The sequence below is a fragment of the Chaetomium tenue genome (assembly GCF_020726465.1).
Source record: "Chaetomium tenue strain MPI-SDFR-AT-0079 chromosome Unknown F5144scaffold_3, whole genome shotgun sequence".
NCBI classification, from domain to species: Eukaryota; Fungi; Ascomycota; class Sordariomycetes; order Sordariales; family Chaetomiaceae; genus Chaetomium; species Chaetomium tenue.
Window position 1 is genome coordinate 3527905 of NW_027117331.1, and position 20108 is coordinate 3548012.

General features: G+C 57.2%; 7 protein-coding genes across 7 annotated transcripts; 3 read left to right on the forward strand and 4 right to left on the reverse strand.

Moving 5' to 3' along the window:
• Positions 1–415: 415 nt before the first annotated feature.
• F5144DRAFT_569053 (uncharacterized protein) lies at positions 416–2591 on the reverse strand. Its single transcript, XM_066788677.1, has one exon. The coding sequence runs from the start codon at positions 2151–2153 to the stop codon at positions 825–827; it is 1329 nt and encodes a 442-aa protein (XP_066645180.1). The 5' UTR covers positions 2154–2591; the 3' UTR covers positions 416–824.
• An 18-nt stretch (positions 2592–2609) lies between these two features.
• On the forward strand, positions 2610–4813 carry F5144DRAFT_509654 (cation efflux family-domain-containing protein; the record flags this gene model as incomplete). The annotated part of the gene is made up of 2 exons (XM_066786521.1): positions 2610–3357; positions 3467–4813. The coding sequence occupies exons 1-2, from the start codon at positions 2968–2970 to the stop codon at positions 4808–4810; spliced, it is 1734 nt and encodes a 577-aa protein (XP_066645181.1). The 5' UTR covers positions 2610–2967.
• A 402-nt stretch (positions 4814–5215) lies between these two features.
• F5144DRAFT_546948 (nucleophile aminohydrolase) lies at positions 5216–6917 on the reverse strand (the record flags this gene model as incomplete). Its single annotated transcript, XM_066787446.1, has 4 exons — positions 5216–5871; positions 5927–6671; positions 6736–6831; positions 6903–6917. 4 exons carry the CDS (start codon positions 6915–6917, stop codon positions 5216–5218), a joined length of 1512 nt encoding a protein of 503 aa, XP_066645182.1.
• A 1109-nt stretch (positions 6918–8026) lies between these two features.
• F5144DRAFT_569062 (P-loop containing nucleoside triphosphate hydrolase protein) lies at positions 8027–11141 on the forward strand. The gene is made up of 3 exons (XM_066788678.1): positions 8027–8476; positions 8533–10566; positions 10642–11141. The coding sequence occupies exons 1-3, from the start codon at positions 8176–8178 to the stop codon at positions 11082–11084; spliced, it is 2778 nt and encodes a 925-aa protein (XP_066645183.1). The 5' UTR covers positions 8027–8175; the 3' UTR covers positions 11085–11141.
• A 782-nt stretch (positions 11142–11923) lies between these two features.
• F5144DRAFT_485523 (uncharacterized protein) lies at positions 11924–12911 on the reverse strand (the record flags this gene model as incomplete). Its single annotated transcript, XM_066785506.1, has 3 exons — positions 11924–12218; positions 12297–12754; positions 12840–12911. 3 exons carry the CDS (start codon positions 12909–12911, stop codon positions 11924–11926), a joined length of 825 nt encoding a protein of 274 aa, XP_066645184.1.
• Positions 12912–17230: 4319 nt separating this feature from the next.
• F5144DRAFT_546951 (uncharacterized protein) lies at positions 17231–18438 on the reverse strand (the record flags this gene model as incomplete). Its single annotated transcript, XM_066787447.1, has 3 exons — positions 17231–17370; positions 17815–18044; positions 18074–18438. 3 exons carry the CDS (start codon positions 18436–18438, stop codon positions 17231–17233), a joined length of 735 nt encoding a protein of 244 aa, XP_066645185.1.
• A 945-nt stretch (positions 18439–19383) lies between these two features.
• On the forward strand, positions 19384–20039 carry F5144DRAFT_485759 (uncharacterized protein; the record flags this gene model as incomplete). Its single annotated transcript, XM_066785514.1, has 2 exons — positions 19384–19434; positions 19506–20039. 2 exons carry the CDS (start codon positions 19384–19386, stop codon positions 20037–20039), a joined length of 585 nt encoding a protein of 194 aa, XP_066645186.1.
• Positions 20040–20108: the final 69 nt, after the last annotated feature.

A 20108-nucleotide genomic window follows, 5' to 3' on the forward strand; every position in this document is an offset into this window, starting at 1 on the left:
GTAGTTGTTGTATCTCACATCGAGGTTGGCGCCGGGACATGAAATCTGACAACAGGCCTAGGCCGTGGAATGCGAGACAGTCGATGCGGCAGCTTGAATAACAGTTGAGTGTACATGTTATGTTGGGGTTTGATGTTGGAAAGATCGTAATTGAAAAACACCAAGTGTTTGTTAGGAAGTCAATTAAAGTCAAGCAAAACAAAACAATGACGGTTGATGGCTGGCAAGGGGAATTGACACTGTCAAACCATCCCCCGGGCTTATAAGTTTGGTTTCGGCAACCAGCCTTCAAGTTAGCCTTTACCAGGGGCCGCCTGGTCGAGTGGAATTGCGTTGCGCTCAACGCAGTACGGTTGCCCAGAAACTGTCGGGTGCCCATGCGCGGTATGGCAGACAAGACGGTTTCGTAGGTCGCCTGGTTCTGAGTTCGATTCGGATTTGGGCCAGGGGACTGAGCTTTTGCCCTCCCGAGCTTTTTGTAACCAATTCTTTCCGCACTGGGTGGAAGGGGCTGGGTGGACGAGAAGGGATGGAAGAGAAGGACTCCCGTTCTTGTAGATAGGCTCTCACAACCTCTGTCGACTGGCATGTTTTCTATCCCCCAACCAGCAGTAGTAGCCCGAGTGATGAGAACACCATCATTAGTCCATATTAGATCGTAGAAGCCACGACTCATGGGGTATATCTAGTCATAACAGCGCACACCGACGCCAAATTAATAGTCCCGTGAAACCCAACACGCTTCCATTAAGCCCCAAACCAAAACACCAAAACCCCCAACTTCTATGTAGCGTAGTATGTATATCCACCCCCAACCCTCACTCTCAATCCCCACTAACCTGCGCATGCCTAAAATACTTCATCCCCGTCCACGCCACCACCACCCACACCCAGGCCATGACGCCGGTCAAGATCATCAGGGCCGGGTAGTACCCCACAATGGGCAGGGTGGGATCGTCCTCGAGCTCGGGCGGGGCGTAGGGGGTGGTGCCGACGTCCCAGGCCCAGCTCCAGACGCCGAGGCACGAGCCCATGCCGATGACGAACACCGTCCAGGTCACCACCAGGATGATCCAGCCCCACCACTCCGTTTCCGCGTAGTCCCAGTCCGCGTCGGCTTGGGGTAGCGGCGCCGCGAGCGAGCTGAGCCCCAGCGGGGACTTGGCCCGCTGGATGGTCGCGCTGCGCCGGCGTTGGAGGGATGGTAAGGTGCCGATCGCGCTGGAGGCGCTGCTGAGCCCGGGCGGCCGGGTGAGGTAGTAGGACTCGGAGCCTGAGGAGAGGGAGGCGCGGTCTGGGCGGAGGAGGCTGATGGCTGATGAGGAGGAGAGTGAGAGCGAGGGGGTGGTGGCGCGCGGGATGGCGAGGGAGGGTGGGCTGGGCCGGGCCATGTGTAGGGTGTCTTCGTCGTCGGTGGTGCTGTAGCTTATGCTGGGCCGCTTGTCGGCGGCAGTGATGATGGGAGGGGTGGAGGCTGTGGTACCTAGGTGGTTGGGTGCTAACGCAGCGGTGGGTGTTGCGTCGGGGTCCGAGGTCGAGGTGTGCCCGTCCATGCTGGAACGAGTTTTCTGGCCCGTGATACCAAGTCCGTATGGTTGACCGGCCCCGTCGCTCTTTGGAATCGGAGTGGCGTTGGGGCGTCCGTCAATGGGCCCAGGACTTGATGTGATGGGCCCTGTGCCTGTAGCAATGATCTCGTAGGGTGTCCCGTTGCTCCCGTCGTCGAGTGTAGTATCAATTGTTAACCCCCGTCCCTCGCGCCGCTCGCGCTGGGCGCCCCTTCCGAGTAACGCAACTTTCCGCAATGACCCCCTACGTCGTCGTGTTTTTTGTTGCGCGGTTTGGTGTTGAAGTATATGAGGCAGCGGTGCCGTCGCGGGGGAGGATGCAGGGACGTGGCTCTCGGGTGCGTCGGCAGGGATCGAAGTGAAGGATGGTATCGGCAGTGTCGGGGCCGGGACAGCCGGGTCTGTCTCGATGGTATTGCGTCGGGATCTCGGTCGGTGTTCCCCTGTGGAGCGCATGAAGGGAAGCTTGGACAGCAGCCCACCTGCCCCAGACGAGCTCCGCTTCCTCCCCGGAGCTGGTGGGCGGTTTGAGTTGGAGGCGGGAGGCGCATCGGGTGTGGTGGGCGCTGACGTAGGTTGTTCCATGGCGAATGGAATTTGGAGGTCGCGGTGATGGGGTACATCCAATGTACCTTACGTATCCGTACTCCTCTTGCTTGGTGCGCCGGTGTGTACAGATTTCGTCTGTACCAGTTGAGCACCTGAGACACACTGGTCCCTCAATTCCCGAGCACTCTTGCTTGCAGTTTACGCCTCCAAACGGCCACTGCAAAGCGCTTGAGGCTGGGACACCCCTGACTCCGGCGATCGAGGATGGAAGGTGTTGTTGACGGAGTCGTGAGGCGGCATGACGTGAGTGAGTGAGGTGCCAAGTGCCTTGCAGAAGAATATCTAACCCCTGCATTCGCGAATGCCCATTGAAGTGGATCCTGCAAGAAGGGGGCGGACCTCGACTCCGGTACGGCAAGCGAGCCAAGACCACACCCCTTGTCACGGCCCGCTCTGGTGCCCCTCACGCCCCACGAGGAACATGGCCGCAATTGTTGGCCAACGGCTCGAGGGTGCTTCGCATTTTATGAGGTTTACGGAAAACGCCGTGCTAATCTTACAAGATGTCGCCTGTTAAGATAGGTACGTAGGTAATTATAGCCACACGGGATGGGCAATCTTCTTTGTAGGTCAATTAAAAAGACAAGACCAGTCCTCAAGGTATGAAATAGTTTTTTTTGGGACTCGGCAAAAGTCCAGCTTCTCCAGATGCACTAGGCGCAAAACGGAACCCCCTGTTCTTCAAGATCCACGCCTGGCTCCGCACCCACCTTGACGATTGCCCGCCGACAACGACGGCGCGCAGGGGTAGACGGCACAACCATTGAGCGACGTGGGATCAAACAAGCACATGGCTCCCAGCCAGCTTCTTCCCAAACCCCAAGGGACACCGCCAACACCGGCCATTGTCGCGCCGGACGACAATCACGGCGAACCCTCGTTCCAATTCACTTGCGACGACTACGACGGCGATAACGACCAAGATCACCATCACGATCACGATCAAGACGAGCAAATCATTGAACTGTCAGCCGCGAATCCCCCGGAGCGCAAACATTCTCTTAGCCCGGCTACCCTCCTCCACCCCCACCACTCGCCTTCATTGCGCCCACCGGCACCCGAGTCTACCTTCGCCATGGCCACCGAGGATGGGCTTGCCGATGGGGGTTCAAATGGGCCTACCCCGAAGAACCCGTTCAACTTTCAAACCCAATTTATCTCCTCGGGCCCAGTCAAATCAGTACGTGAACGTCTTTCTCTCCCAGGGTCCTACAATTGGATGCAGCTATTGGAGATGGGGTGTTGGGAGCCTTGAGAACAGGCCAGCTAACACCTTCTTTCTGGTCTAGAACATTGGGCAACGACGAGGCCACCGTTACAAACACAGCTCGATAAGCGCACAGCACCAGATCTTCCAAGAACCACCTCCGCGACCACCTCCCGTACTGCCGGCTTCCCTTCCCATACCAACACTTCGAGAGGCATGGGCTAGCATGCAGCGCGGCCAGCGCGCCCGCCTCTGGTGGTGCTGTTGCCACGCGGCCATCGCTATGTACGTCTTTTTCGGCGCCGAAGGCTCCCTCGCCATGACGGCGCTGTCGCACCTTGTCTTCTTTGACGTCGGGTCGGCTGCCGTGTGCGTTGCGGTCGACGTGCTGGGTAACTTCGAAGTGTGGCGGCGCTCCAGCATCCGCCACCCCTTCGGCCTGCAGCGCGCCGAGGTTCTCGCGGGCTTTGCCATGTCCGTGTTCCTCGTCTTCGGCGGCTTCGACCTCATATCGCACAACCTCAAACACTTTCTCGAGACCGTCGGCGACCACACCCCGCACCACCCCCCCACCACCTCACACGCCAGCGACGGCGAAGCCCCCTTAGACAGCCACGGCCACACCCACGGTGTGCGCTACATCACCCCCGGCACCGTCGACTTCACTTGCCTAGCAGCAGTAGTAAGCACGCTCGTCAGCGCATACGGGCTGCGCAACCACGGGCGGATCCGGCGGGTGATGCGGGTGCCCTTCCCCTACCTGGCACGACTCCTGCCCGGGGCCGGGATCCTCGCCAACCCCTTCCACTTCCTCACCCTCTGCTTCTCCTTCCTGATGCTCCTCCTCCCCCTCCTCAGCGTGCCCCACCTCGTCTGGCTCGACCGCCTGCTCTGCGCGGCCATCGCCGCCAGCATGTTCGTCCTCGGCACCCGCCTAGCCGTCGCCCAGGGCCTCATGCTGCTCATGAGCTACAGCGAGCTGTCCGCCTCCCCGGCCGCCGCCGCCGCCATCAACAACAACCCCAACAACCCCACCAAACCCGCTCTCATTTCCAGCAACAACACCACCAACATGAAACTCCACAAACCCGACCCCGACACCGCCACCGTCTCCTCCGTAGTCCGCGAAATCGAGTCCGAGCCGCACGTCGCGCGCGTCGAGGAGGCCCAGTTCTGGCAGGTACACTACGGGCTGGGGATGGCCAACCTCAAGGTGCGGGTGGTGGGGGCCAACGGCAAGGGAGGAGGGGTTGGGGGGGGGAGTAGTGGTGTTGTCAGCAGCCACGCGGGGACAGACGACGACGGGGCGCTGAGCCAGCTGCGGGCGCGGCTGGCACGGGTGGTGCAGAATCGGCTGGGGGAGGGGTATGGGCGGGGAGGGAACCTGCGGTGGGAGGTTACGGTGCAGACGTGTAGTGATGGGTAGGGGTAGGGGTGGGAGTTGGGTAGCTAGCTAGGGTGTTTTTGTTGGATGGTTTAATATCACATCACGGGTTCTTGATCATTATTCTGAGCGCATCCATGAGTGGTCTAACCATGCGCTGGTCTTCGGCGCAAGAGATGGTCAAAATCTGGAATCGACATGCTTTATGCGATGCTATGAACAGCCAATCTGCCCGTATCTAGGCAAGGATTTTTTTCTCAAGCAGAGTACATCACTGATGAGGAACCCCCTGAACCCCGATAACAAACAACAAGACATGCAACTTGACAAAAGGCACTCCGCCTGCTACTATGCTGCGGCCATCCCATGCCTGCGCCAAACGCCCAACAATCTAGTAGCCCATAAACAACAACGCCCGTAATGCTAAGAAACGTCCGGCCAACTACCTCATTGCAAAGCCAACTCAGGAAACATGCGCGCGATCTTGTCGGGGGTCCCAAACTCGGTCCGCACCGGCTCCGGCGTGATCGGGCTCGTATCGAAGTACTGCACCAATCCAGCCGAGCCCCCACCGTGTACTGCTTCCACCGCGCTTAGCGAGGCCCTCTTCTTCTTGATATTGCCCTGCGACGGCGGCTGTTGTGACGTGGCCCGAAGGAGAGGCGGCGCCGTAAGCGCCCTGACGTCCGTGGGCGGTGGCTGTAGGGATGCCGGTTCTGGGGCGACGGTCTCGGCGTGGGAGAGCGGCGTCCGGGAGCGCGGCAGGGTCGAGGTAGAAGAGAAGGTGTCGAGCACGCGAGGTGCGGAAAGGCTGGCGGGAATGGATGGGATAGTTGGTCCACGGAAACGCTGTTTGAGCGGTTCCGGGTGGTCGGGGAGGTGCGCTGCAGCAGAAACGGCCGGGATGCCCGCCGGAAGACCAAAGGGTGTGCCGGCCCTGGAGGTACCTTTCTCGTTGGCCGAAAGCCCCTTTGTGCTAACAAAGGCGGTCGAGCGGCGGTGTTGCGGGTTGCGGTCGTAGTACTGGTCCATAATCGGATGCACCATGACCGTCTGGTTGTGGATTGTGAGGATCGAGTTGGTTGGCACGTTTACCCAGTTTTCTAGAAACGGTCAGTATTAAACCCCATCGGCTTGCTTTGGCTTGAGTGGACGTACCTCGCTCGAAGGTCAGAGGCTCGCTCGCCACTAGGACCACGTCTGCGCCCTTGTCACTTCGCTCCATCTGATAGTCCCGGCTATCGGGAGTTGGTGCCCTCGTTTCCCACAGAGTGCCGGACGAATAATACAGACTGGCAGCCTCATCTGAGGAGCTTCCGATGTACCGAGTGCAGATGATGGTGTGGCCATCCGAGACGGAGAAGTTTAGGAGACTCCTGGTGTCGACGTTCTCGGCGTGAATGACGCTCTCGGGAATGTTGTCGATGAGCTCGTTGATCAGCGCAATCGTCTTGAGCATTGCCTTCCTGAGGACTGTCGGCCCAAATCCGCTCTCGGGCTGTGAGCTGGGATCGTGACCCATCCGTTCCAGTGTGTCCAAGAACAGCGCAAACGCCCACTCGCTGTCGGTACCGCCCACCACATTCAGATACCACTTGTCGGCCAACCGCTCACCAAGCCTTCGCTTGATCTGCTTCCAACCGCCTAGACCACCATTGTGCATCCACATTAAGCTGCCGTGGCAGAACGGGTGACAATTGTCCTCGCTGAGGGACCCTTCGGTGGTGGCTCGCACATGGGCAAAGATCAATCTCGACGCAGTTTTGGAGGCAATTCGCTGCAGGTTTACGCAGTTCCAGGCCGGTGTGGTCGAGGTAAAGAGGCACGGGGCGGCGCCCAGTCTTGCGTCGGTGTAGAAACCAAGGCCGAAGCCGTCGGCATTGTTCTGTCCGCGGCGAGTATCCTGCAATCCGAGACAAATTTATTAGTCACGAATCATAGACACATGCGGAATCGTGCCGACTCACCAGTCGTAGGCGCGAGTCAAACGACTGCTTGAGGATGGAATGCGCCGGGTCGAGGACGAGCTTCGAGAGGAGGATCTCGTCGCTGCCCTTGTAGACCTGGATAATGCGAACAACTCTTAGTAACCATAATTCCAAATGCTACGTAGACGTTGGCGTAGCCATCTTACCAAAAACCGGCACATGGCGGTCGGTGACGATGGTGCCCAAGATCAAGCGGTCCGAGAACGGGCGGTGGAGTCGAATGGGCTGTGTCCAGAAGTTCGGAAATGGTCTGCAAAAAGAGTAACTTCCGCCTTTCGAATATTCGAGTAAATTCCAGTTAAATCCCGAACCTGTCCCCGATGTTTGCGATCGTGTGACAGATTAGCGCATGGGATAACTGCAGCAAAGTGTTCGTAGTTTGGGTGTTGAAGGTGTTGTTGGTCCACTTAAAGAAGGAGTCAGGAACGGACAAGGGCATGGCTCGAGGCAAGTTCCCGGCGGCAGGGCTGACGGAATCGGCTGAGCGAATGGCGGAAGTGCCTTTGTTAAAAGTCGAGTGCTTGGTATGCCACTTTGGAAAGAGACGATCGAAATCAGTTTGCAACCCTGTAGGGTAAATTAAGGTTAATTGTGTTGGTTTAATCCCTCGCAACGAAGAGTGACATCCCATGTCAATGCATCTGGTCCTTTTGCAACGCCTTGCTTGACCTTACCTAAAGTTGCCTCGAGTCGTCTGCCAGTGCCTCAGCTGTGCTGCACTAACGTCAGTTGGGCACCCTGCAGCCGAGACCGGGCCAAGCTGGATGCAGCAATGAGCTGGATCTCAAGAATGTGGAGAGACCCACAGCTGGCCCGGACGGGAGCACACTGTTTCATCGGACGACAACCTCGCAAACACAACGTTATTCCGTCCGATCAGGTAGGTATATGACGTGGTTTTGGATACCTACCTTACATGCCCTGGCTGCCCAACGCAGAGCATCCCTCCCGGAACTTCATTCCGTAAATTTGATCGTGATCGTGATCCCTATTCAGTTTGACGGCTTAGCTTAGCGATAACTACCATTCCAACGCCGCGGACAAACACTCGTTCTCACATCTTAGGAAATGGAGATTCTGCTCACTTAAACCCTGTAAAATTATCTGGACCCCTGAACTGGAACTCCTGTGTCTCGAATTTTGCACATCGTCTAAGATATTAATTCGTTGGACCTTGGATAGTTATGCAATTAAACCGTAGATTAAGCTTGAAGGTGGGGCACAACTCCCGGTTTATTCCTAAGAGGGAAAACGAGCAGAGTCCTTGTCATCCCACTGATGCACGCTGCCCGCCAAAAGCACTGCCCGATTAACAAACGCACTGACGATTTCGACTCCCCCACCCTTATTTGCTCGACAACAGTGTCGACGTCCATGCTGCCGTATGACGCCTAGATCCTCGCTGCTCGGTTCACCACCATGAGCGCGCAGCTCCGTGCAGTCGGGGCGATGGCCCCCCTCCCCCGCCGCCTTGCCGTTCGGGCAGTTCGACATTTCCACCAGCTCCCGACCGGCGGCATCCAGCGGGCCGACCTTGCCGCTCGTAGCTTTAGGAGATCGTTGCAGTTTCCGTCGAACGCCTACCACAATGCCGTCATCGTTCGAAATGCCTCCTTTGCTCGCATGCTGCCCAAGCTGGCCCTCAAGTTTGTTAGGATCCCCGCCCTGTTCGGCGGCGTAATGATCGGCACCGTGGGTTGGGTCCAGTATCAGGCCATTCGTAAGGCAGACCTGGCCACTACCTAGGCTTGGATGGGTCTTGCTAACGGGACGCAGAGGTCAGCAACTCTGCTCAGGAGATGTACAGCAACATGAAAAACACCGTCACTTCTACCGCCTCAACCCTGTGGGGAGGCGCCAAGGATATCGCCGGACAAACGAAACAAGGGTGGGACAACACGAAAGAGAACTTCGAGATACCGGAATGGCTGGACAAGATTATGAAAGGGGAGGGCGATGCTGCTTCTAGCAAAGGAGGGCCAGGCGGGCAGGGCGGGCCGGAACCGCCCAAGCAGAGCAGGTCTGGAGTTGCCGCCGTAGCAGGAGCCTCGGCCGCCGCCTATGGCCTTGACCAGTCTGACGAAAACGACGAACGGACACCCGAGGAGGTTATCAAGGACGACCAGATGATGTTCATCACCAAGAAGATGATCGAAATCCGGAACCTGCTACAAAAGGTCGGCCAATCCAACACCGTCACGCTGCCGTCTATTGTTGTTATTGGCTCGCAGTCGTCAGGAAAGAGCTCCGTGCTAGAAGCCATCGTTGGCCATGAATTTCTGCCCAAGGGAAGCAACATGATCACCCGGCGGCCGATCGAGCTCACTCTTGTGAACGACCCCGAAGCACGGGTCGACTATGGCGAATTCCCCGATCTCGGCCTTACCAGGGTTACCGACTTCTCCCTGATCCAGAAGACCCTCACAGAACTCAACCAGTCGGTTCCCGAGTCTCTGTGTGTTTCGGACGACCCGATCCGACTTACGATCCACTCGCCAGGGATACCGGACCTGTCACTTATCGACCTCCCCGGTTACATCCAAGTGGCCGGAGAGAATCAACCCCGGGAGCTGAAGCGCAAGATCTCGGAACTGTGTGACAAGTATATCCGGGGCCCCAACATTATCCTCGCCATCTCGGCCGCCGACACCGATCTGGCGAACTCGACCGCTTTGCAAGCCAGCCGTAGAGTGGACCCGCGGGGAGAAAGGACTATCGGTGTTATCACTAAGATGGACTTGGTTGAGCCGGACAAGGGCGCTGATATTCTGAGCGATCGGAAATACCCGCTGAGGCTCGGCTATGTTGGCGTCATCTCCAAACTGCCGACCCAGACAGGTCTCTTTAGGAGGGAGACCGGCAATCTCTTGGCGGGTATCACCCGGAACGAGAGATCCTTCTTCAACACATACCCTGCCCAGTTCGGGCCGGAGGCCGGGGTCAACACAGGCACAATAACGCTTCGAAAGAAGCTTATGCAGGTCCTGGAACAAACCATGTCCTCCAAATTGCACGAGACCACCGAGTCTATCCAGCGAGAGCTCGAGGAAACCACTTATCAGTTCAAGGTTCAGTACAACGAGCAACCTATGAGCGCCGAGGCGTACCTGGCCGCGAGCTTGGATGAGTTCAAGCACCAATTCCATGCTTTCTCGTCGTCTTTTGGCCGGGCCCAGCTGCAAAGTTTGCTCAAGGATGCACTCGACCAGAAGGTTCTTGACCAGCTTGCCGCCAGATACTGGAACAGGCCGGTCGAGGATCTCTCCGTGGCTCTGCCTGAGCCGGACAACATTGCCGACCTCCCCACCGCTGACCCGAAGTCGCCCTACTGGCACCGGCAGCTCGACACCGCCTTATCCGGTCTTACTAGGCTCGGCGTGGGCCGTCTCGCAGCAACGGTAGCCGCCACAGCCGTGCAGTCCAACATTGACAAGCTCCTCGACAAGTCATCCTTCTCCAAGCACCCGTCAGCCCGCAAGGCCATTAGCGAGGCCGCCTCTACCGTCCTCGCTGACCGATCATACGCCACAAGCGACGGCATTGAGATCTCCCTCAAACCCTACAAGTTTGACCCTGATATCCAGCCCAACGAGTGGGCCCAAGGGCGCGAGCACGTCGTTGGCGTGCTCCAGGGCGAGCTGGAACAGTGCCAGTCGGCCTTGAAAAGCCTTGAGAGCGCGGTCGGCGGGAGAAAGAAGCTCAAGGAGGTGATGACCTTCGTCGACAAAGCCCGCCGCGGTGAGGTCATTGTCGAGGGCGACCACCACCCCAGTGGGGCAGGCGGATTTAGCGCCGCTCTCCTCGCACGAGGTATGTTCTTCCCCCTTTAGCATACCCCCCCTCCCTTCTGCGTCACAATACTAACAGCACCAACCAACCAACCAGGCCGCGAAGCCGCCTTCCTGCGCGACCGCGCCGACATCATCAACATGCGCATCACCGCTGCCAAGTCGCGCAAGTGCAAGGACCCCGAGAACAAGTACTACTGCCCGGAAGTGTTCCTCGACGCGGTCGCCACCAAGCTCTCCCAGACGGCCGTGCTGTTCCTCAACGTCGAGATGCTCAACGACTTCTACTCGCGCTTCCCCCGCGAGGTCGAGAGCAAGCTGCACGAGCATATGGCCGCGGGGGGACTCGAGCGCTTCGCCCGCGAGGACCCCAAGGTCCGCAGGCACCTCGACTTGATCCATCGCAAGGAGCTGCTCGAGCTGGTCCTGACCAAGATCGAGGACCTGAACCGGTTTGGTGGCGGCGCGGGGTCGGGCCGTGGTGCGGCGGGGGGCCGGGAGCTGGCGGAGGCGGGGAAGAAGAGGAGGCGGTTCTTTTAGAGAGGGTAGAGAGGGGGGGTGGATGGGTGGAAGCTGAAAAATGTGGTGAGGGAGGAAGGGAAGGGGGGGGGACGGGGAGGAGAAAGAGGAGGGGCAGGGTTTGCATAGCTGCTTACTTGGTTGGTCTTGAGGGTCATGGCGTTTGTTGTTGGGTTGGCTGGGCTGGCTGGGGCTGTATGGGTGTTGGTTGTGTGGCAGGCAGCGCTTTCTGGGATTCACTCGTTTATACATCTCTCTCTCATTACATTCCTTGTCTTGTGATGAAAAAAATGATCGGCTTGGCTTGTTGGACTGCTTGCTGGGCAAGGTAGACGCGGTTGCGGTGTACACCCCCTCTCGATCCTTCCAATGCAGTGTTAAATAAACGCTAGATGCGCGTGGCGTAGCGCAGAGTGAGAAGATTTTCAAAGCGTACATGTCGTGTTCGATATTAACGATATGGCGCGTTATACACAGTACATACAACGTTGGTTAACCAGCTGGTCGGGGTAGACAAAATCAATGGCGATGTAGAAGATGGAAACTCCAAGAGGACGAGACGCCTTAAATTGACAGTTATATCAAGTCGCTTTCCGTTCCCATCCTTTATCCCCAGCCGAACCACTAGATGTACAGGACGAATTACACGTATGATTTTAAAACAAGCGGCGAATTACGCAACGCGTCCTTTCTCCTCCTTTTTCCTTGAGGCCAGCCAACGCGGCGCGCGCCGTCAACCAATTCCACCCCCCAATCATCATTCAGCCAACTTCGTTACACGAAACCCAACCCATCGTCCAAACCCACACACACAACCTGGCGCGGCACGCGACACTAGAGAACACGACACGACGGGAGCTCTATTTCGTCTTGCCGCTAGCGCTGCTCTTGACGCGGCGCGCCACGGGGCGGTTGATGTGGTGGTTGGGGATCCAGCTCTCATCGTAGCTCTTGGAGCCGTCGCCGCCGCTGGTGGCGCCGGCCGAGTCGTAGCCGGACTGGGGCTCGGGCTCGACGATGGCGGCCTTGCGCGCGGCCTTCTTGCCGCCCGTCGGCGCCACCTTGGCCTGCGGGAAGAGGGCCTCGATCCAGGTCTTGTAGACGAAGTAGAGGGTCGCGCCGAACGCGCCGGTGAGGAAGAGGTAGAGGAAGATACTGCAAGGGGGTGGTTCGTTAGTGGTTGTTTTTGGGTGTGTGGATGGGTACGGAACGGGCGGGTGGAGCAGAGCTTACATTTGGGGGTCAAACAGGCTGGTAGGCGGCTCGACAATGCTCGCGGCGCCGCTGTGGGCCTGGACCTGGAAGATCTGGCTAGAGGCCGAGTTGGTGATGATGGCGACCAGCTCAACGAGGACGTCCTGCGGCATCATGTCGAGGACGAACTGGAAGGGAAGCTGGTGCTTCTCACCAGCGGCGATCGAGACGTCGTACCGGACGGCCGTCAGGTTGCGGATGATGGCGGCGGAGGCCGGGGCATCCTCTGGCAGTGGCTTGGTGGTCTTGAGCATGCCGCCGACAAAGGCCACGTCAATTGGCGTGTCCTCATGGTTGGTGATCTCGATCAGCGCCTTGGTGACACGGCCATTGACGATCTTGACGCCGAAGATGTCGGCATCGGGGAAGGTCGTCTCGATCTCGGCCTTGAGCTCGGGCTGCTCGACCGGAACGGCGGTGACGGGCTCGGAGTCGACCTGGAGAGGTTGCACGTGAGCAATTGGGCTTCTAGAAGCTGCAGTCGAAAAGGGGTTGCTCGTGATGATGCATGAGGCAACTTACATCTTCCGCAGCGAAGGCGGTGGCGACGCGCAGGGCGAGCAAGGCGAGAGAAGACCACTTGAGATTGACCATGATGCCGGTTTCCAAAAGGAGAAAGGGGGTTTTGATGAAGAAGAGAAAGAGAGGCAGAGATGGGAATTCAGGAGAAGTCCAAATCCCAACTCGAGCTTGGAAGGAATCGATGTCGTAAAAACGTGGTGTGTGCAATCTGGCAACTGGCACTAGCGCCTCAGCTCCTGTGGTTCGTGCTTGAGCTGTTGGGGTCAAGTGTGGCGTTACCCCAAATATGCAGGTAACAAATACTTGGAGCGAGTGGGGTTTGTTAGCGAAAATACGGTATCCAGATGGACGGCGGAGACAGTCAGGTAATTTACCGAACCCGTTTCTCCAATCACTGCCGGTCCGTTACCAACGCTTGCCAAATTTCATTCAAGACGTCCAAAAGCGCTCCCCTAACCCGCGACAGCCAAACACTTCCAGCACATGCCAAGGCACCTTGCTTACAACCTCAAAAACACAGCTCGGAATCCGAAGCACATGCTGCATCCATTAACAAACACCCGTTCTACAATTTCATATTCTACTTAAGGCGTCGCAGTGCTTATTTACCCTGCATGTCCAATCCTCATCTAAAAATATGAAAGCGGATGGCCGTTCTCGTTGAGAGTCGTCCCGTCCGTGGGGGTTTTGGCAACCAAATTTGAAGCATACACAGCAGATGCAGCATCGTTACTCGTGAGCCTTCTCGGAGGCTAAGGAGAAACATGGCTTACTAAGTGAGCGTTTGTCATGGCCAAACCTTGAGGGGGTACTCTAAACCATTGACTATCATACATTCTCCTCTCTATTTTCGGGAAGGTGTCAGCAGTCAGTGACTGAGACAACAGGGTAGATTTAGGACGGCCCTCGGCTTTCCGTTCACCTAGTGTAAACATATGCCATGAGACAAGTGCCGATCTTGCACCACCCCCGGTCTCATCCAACTGATGTCGTGGGTGGCTTGTTAGTGAGGTCGTGCATGGTCAACGCTCCTTGCCCCTTCGAAGCAGTCCACAATTCTGACTCAGATCGCTAACACGTTGGGCAACCGGAGAAAGCATGGAGCAATCCGCCGGGCGAGCAGTTGCTCATTGCTCACGGGCTACCACCCAAGGATTCCTGGGAGGCATCGACATTGGCTTGCCACCTGAGGCGGTTCGTCCTGTGGGAGTATGCACGGCTTCAAGCAGCGGCCACGATCGGCGATCTGGCGCCACTCTGAGACAATCTCGAGAGAATTGCCATGGCAGTGTGCGCACTTGGAGTTGGGGCTGGGCAAGCCAAGGCAGGCATGCAGGATTGGCGTTGAGGGCGCTCGCGGAACATCGGGAAGCCCGTCAACTTGCTCCATGAATTCAACGGATGTCCAGGTATACCTGACGCCGTTGGCCGGGTCATTCACAAAACGGTTAAAGGATCCGCGAGTTACCCCTGTCTCCCACCCACTTACCCCAGTACACAGTATTGTAGACGATGCTATGCCACAGTACGGAGACGGCCGCTGATCTCGGACCCAAATAGAGACCACGGTCTTGACGTACCCCAGATTCAGCCAATGTCCATCTAGCGCGGTGGCTGGGGTTATGTACGTGCAACGGTCGTACCGCGTGTTGTTCTCGGGGGGTTGAAGACAACCTGAGGTCTTGGTTTTCGCCTTCGCCTTCTTCGACCCCCGGCAGGGCCGCGGCGGCAATGCGTAGGTGGCAGCCGAGATGTCGTCGTGGTAGGTGATCTGGCCGACCACAATAGGTGCGTGATAAACGGCGTGTCGTGGGAGGCGTACTTCAAGACGGATGGAAACGTAAGGGGGGCTGTTCGAACGTGTGTTGGGTGTGAGTGTACCGGGAAAACTAGTAGAATACCAAACAAAGTACCTTATTTATTATTGACAAAACCACAAGAAAGGCCCAGTTAAGCATAGCGAAATGAGAAAGATTGTGTGGCATCATCTATATCGGATTTTATCTGTTCGCATGAGGAGGATCGTATGGATTCGGTTGTCATCAGACTAAGGCAGATTGTGCCTGGTAGGGTCGATGTCCGAAAAGGGGACGCATATAGAGACGTACTCAAGATCTGGTAACTTATAGCTGGCATATTCAACAACAGACCGGAATAACTCTCGTGTTATCGGGCAAAGACGGTTGTCTCGGCCCTCTACCCCAGCGTTGGACAGCCCCTTATTCATAGTCATGCGTCCATCTTTATAGTGGCGGAGGATTTCACATATCTGTACAACTTCGCTTGGGCGCTGTTGGGAATCGGGAATGCCTTCCCGGGGCGACGGAATGGCAACGAGCCCACTCACCCCAAACACCAAGGCATCTTCGTGCTCGAACATACTCTCAATGGGGGAACCGTCACGGGGAACATCATCTGGAACCATGATTACCAAATTGGCAAGCGGCCCGCCCGCCAAGATCCAGCCGACTGCCCCCAGCTTTTTTCCCTGCTCCCCACTAAGGTACGCACCCTGTGTCTGCGCTGAGGGAATCCACTTGGCTCTCTCCAAGTGATTTTCATCCGTTAGATGAATTCGCCGTACTTTGGTTCCAAACAAACGGCTGATCGTAGAAAACAGATCGCCCAATCTAAAGTTGAACCTAAAGTCGTGGCCTAGCGTTTGCAAGACTAAGTCCTGTGTAGCGCCCTCAAAAAGCAGCAGCTGCGGGCCGTCTTGTTCGAACTGTTTATACTGTTGGCGGGATTGACGACCTGAGGTTTTCTCGAAAACGAGCCAAAATACCTCGGTACCCAAAACTGCCGCTCGAGTCATCTTACAGGCCTCCAAGAACGGTTCAAGGGATTCGCGTTGCGGGACACTGCGGTCAGTCTCAGCCCAGGACCACGTCTTAGGCAGATCGTACGGGTTCTTAGGATCCTTGACTTGCTGAATCGAAACCAAGACACGGGTTGTTGGTGTTGGATATCGCCAAGCAAGTCTTTCCGTCGCTGCTTGGATAATGCTAAGCCGAACTTCTGCGGGAAGTCGACGAATCCATGAATATGGTGCTTCCATGGATTTCTGGTTACGAGTAGGAGATGCCATGAGTACAAAGAAAGCATTGATGGTTGTATAATAGAGATTGCGGTGATGGTGATAGGGCCCAATGTGGCTGATAACCGCAGTGATGGGTGTTAAGTAGGGCCAGGGGTTCTGGGTAAAGGGAACTGTGTTGTAGGTTCTGGTCCCCTATACGGAGAACATTGTCCGTCTTTACAAGGCATTTGTCATGGTAGATTTGGGATCAAAGAAAGCGATTTGATTCTTTTCCAACCGACGACACCAGACGGCAATCCCAGATATCGACGTGACCCCCACTCATCACCTCACCTTTTTTTTTTCAAGATCAAGTACATACCGCGGCGGTGAGCAATCGGGACAGCCGTGCATCGAATGGGCGTTTGTGGCTCCCGAGGCGCCATCCTCTCCGGGAAAGACCGCAGCCGATCTCTCGTCATGTGGCCTCCCTGCGAGGTTAATTCTGGAGGCGTGAATGCTACCGCGAATCCTCCTCGTGGTACCTGTTTTCCTGGCCCGGCCATCGTTGAGCTTGCAGCAACGGCGTCAGAAAAAGTGGCCATCAATCATAAAAGCAAATGAAGCGAGACGTCAAGGTTCGTTTAGTTCCGGCATGATCCTCAAGAGTTATCGAGCAAGTCGTGGAAGCCAGTCGAGGCACGACTTGGGGAAGTTTCGAGGTTGAACCACGCCACGAGGCTAAGTCTAGAACCAATGTGTTGATCGCTGACTGCTAGGCTCGAAGAAGTTGTGAATGGAAGCGACGTCCTGGGGTTGGCCGTTGACGCTTGGCAGACCGAGTGTTTTCTGACTCCACTTCTTTCCTTGCCTGGTTGAGCCATTGGCCAATCATTCTACACGACCGCAAGGCTTTGCAAGTCAAGTCCCCACAGCGGACACAAACCTTGAACCGCCGAGGCCTCTTTCTCTTTCCCGCCTTGTAACTTCGGCTCTAAGAAATCGGTCAAGACTGCCAACAACAAGCGGCGAACAACTCGGCATGTCCTCACAAGTCGTCTTCAGGACAGATGTACGTTGCTTGCTACCCTGACCAACTAACCAGTCAATTGTTGCCGCCCTGGAGTCACGCAGTTGCGACCCAAGCATCTGTGCACTTGCAGAGTTGAGACGAAGAAGAGACCATCCATCCACACGCACACATAACATGGCTCAGCGGGATCCATTTTCTGCGGATTTCTGACAGATGTTTGATGATCTTTCCGTTCGAACAAGAAGCCAGCTTTCGCGGTAGCCCCCCATTCGTAGAGCAGGAGATGCCAGATGGCTCGGCTACGTTATCGCCTGCTTTGATGGATGGAATCGAGGATTATCAAGCTTCCGGCAGGCCTGTCAAGCTGAGCAGATCCGACCGATCGGCCGAGCCGCCCGATGAGGTGCCGAACATTCCAGCCCCTGCTTTCGCCCTCCATTGCCATTTTGACTCGCGCAGGGGTTCGAAAGCAGCCGCGCCTGTCCCGTTAGGAACATGCCCCCCTCCCAAGACGCCCAAATAAGCGAGACGGGAATACTCGACAGATTCGAAATTCCAGAAATCTTTTGGCTCCTAGACATAGGTACATACTGTGCGTCCCGTTACCGAGTCCGGGATAGTTACTGCCATGGATGCAAACAGGCGCAAAGCGCCGACGAAGATCGCCACCAGGGGGCTTCCACTAGCACGGGTCACCCTCGGTGGCATCACACTAGCCTGGTCCGGCCCAAGTACATACTGTGTACATCTCCAAGAGTGCCGGCGTTGGCCATGGCATTCCATGTGTTGACGGCCGGGTTGGTTGCGAACAAAGGCTCGGCCAGCTAAGACGTCCGCTTGTCTCGCAACAAATCGGGAGCAGTCCGGCTGTTGCCACCTCTCAGCGGTTGCCTCAAGTATAGAAGCATGGTGGAATTACACACCTTTTGGAACCTGGGGTCGCTGAAGCCCGAACCGTCTTGAGCCTGCCGAATCGGGCGTCACGGTGGCCGATACTCCCGGCGGCTGATCCCAGCAGAACCCAGAAGAACCCAGCGGATGTGGCGCGTCACCTGCATTCCCAGGGTTGCACCCCGTTGAAGACCGCGGGGCAGCGAGCCAAGGCTGGCTGTGGTGGGAGCCCTCTGAGGACTGCTTCAGGCCGGCAGTAGTCCTGTTTTTTTTTTTGTTTTTTTTTTTAACCTTTCCAACTTCCGTGTAATGTTCCGTGCTCGAAGGAGCAAGGTCACAGCTCGAGAAAGCTGAATCGCGCGCGCCTCGGCATCTCGACATTCCATCCGGGCACAGCTGGCCGCAACAATGGGGTCCAGCGGGCCGGGCGAGGTTATCCCTGTCGGCGACGGATCTGCGGAAAGGCCGTGCTGGATCTTGATTTGCGGCCAGGTCCCGGACCCTAGCCCCTGGACACTTGGCGGAAGCCCATCTTTCAGGGTGAGAACCAGACCTCCGTCCCACTCCGGCTCGGCAACGATCCGCACATGTCGAGATGGGATGGGATTCCGGGGCCGGCTGCCGTCATGTCTCGCTGCGCAGGTCGATTTGCCCATCCAAGGTCAGCGGGAGCGGTGTTACGACCCCTGCCCGCCTGTTCTCTCATATCCCTCTCCTCGTTCTTAGCGGAGGCAGCTAAGTCTCACTATCATGGACCCTTCATCCACTGGGACACCTCTGGCACGTTGACACGGCCAATGGAAAGCCGATGGGCCGCCATCTACGTTCCGATGGACCCTTCTCTATCTGAGTTGCTGAGATCGGGTGTCGGATAGGAGATCGTAGGAACCAATGTGGTCGTTCCCTACCCCCTCCCTACCCCTGTTCACCTCACGTTCTTCATGGCCCACCGAACAATACCTACCCTGCTACCCAGCCTTGATGATCACCATCCCCACAACCATGGCAGCAAGGTACCGCGGCCCTTCCATGCCCATCAGACTCAGTTCAGCTGCACACTGCAGCCGCATCCTCACCTTACCGTCCGGCGTGGCCCCGGCCGGGGTTCCTTAGCTATCATGGTACTATGTAGACAACACATGTTCGCCCCTGGCTACCACGTACTTTCTATTTTTTTCCCCGACCCGGCAGATGCACATCATCCCAGGCCCCGTCGAGGTGGACGGCTATATGAAAGTGCTCTGGCCCCGGTTGTCTCTCCATTCGAGTACTTCATGACCTTCCTCACTAATGTCACTCCTTCGTGTTATTATTGTGGCGGTTGGAGCGAAGCACACACACACCGCTTGACCATTCCGTTCATCTCCGCGGATAGTACGTTTTGGCACCTGAATAAAGGAGAACGAACAGGCCGGCCAGTGCTCGCTCTGTAACCGGGCAGGAGATCTTCAAAACTGGGCGCTCCTCTAGTTGTAACTCTCCAGTTGTTTCCCGCCGTTTCCACTTCCGCCAACCCACCGGTGTAGAAGCAACGCCAGCTGTCCGTCGAGGGAGGAAAACACCATCTACCGTCAACGTCCTCTTGCTTCGCCGTCGACACCATGGCAGCAGCCCCGGGAGGCGGAGGCCACCACCCCTTCCAAGAGCAACAGGTACGCCTTCCCCCGAGGCTACCCGCGGCTCTAGCCCACCCTCCCCAATATTGACCTCCCATTCTCCCCAGTCCTTCGTAGACGACCAATTCGACCTCTTCGACTGGCACCCCTACTTCCTCTCCTGCGTCCGCTACTTCGTCGACCACGCCCAATACAACGGCCCCGTCCAGGCCCTCGCCGCCTTCATCAACATCCAACTGCCCTTCCAGCGCGCCCAGGCCCAACCCACCGCCCCCCTCCGCGGCCCGCCCAACCCCAGCGGCGCAGCCACCCAACCCCACCACCACCACCAGCCGCAGCAACCCGTCTCACTCCAACCCTACCTCCGGCGCCTCGTCGCCACGGGGTTCGACATACCGCCCGTGCTGCACGGCTTCTTCGGCGACGACTGGAAGCTGGGCCTGGCGCCGCTGCACGAGCAGGAGCGGCGGAATTTCCTGTTTGCGGCCAAGAGTGCGTCGTGGCTGGAGGTCAAGCGCGCGTATGACATGGGCCCGGACGAGGCGCTGCCGTTTTTGAAACCGTTGCGGAATGTGACCGAGGCGGAGATTGTGAATGCTGAGGTGGGGTGGAGTGAGTGGTTGGCGATGCAGGATTGGTGAGTTCGTTCCCCGGGGTGGGTTGGTTGGGTTGTTTGTTGGTTTGGGGGGAGGGGGGTTATGGTGCGGTTG

Excerpts from the sequence above, each read along its gene's own strand:
- F5144DRAFT_569053 (XM_066788677.1), bottom strand. The coding sequence starts at position 2,153 with ATGGAACAACCTACGTCAGCGCCCACCACACCCGATGCGCCTCCCGCC.
- F5144DRAFT_569062 (XM_066788678.1), top strand. The coding sequence starts at position 8,176 with ATGAGCGCGCAGCTCCGTGCAGTCGGGGCGATGGCCCCCCTCCCCCGC. Across the intron at positions 8,477-8,532 it reads GGTCCAGTATCAGGCCATTC|AGGTCAGCAACTCTGCTCAG; the intron begins GTAAGGCAGACC and ends AACGGGACGCAG. Across the intron at positions 10,567-10,641 it reads CGCCGCTCTCCTCGCACGAG|GCCGCGAAGCCGCCTTCCTG; the intron begins GTATGTTCTTCC and ends CCAACCAACCAG.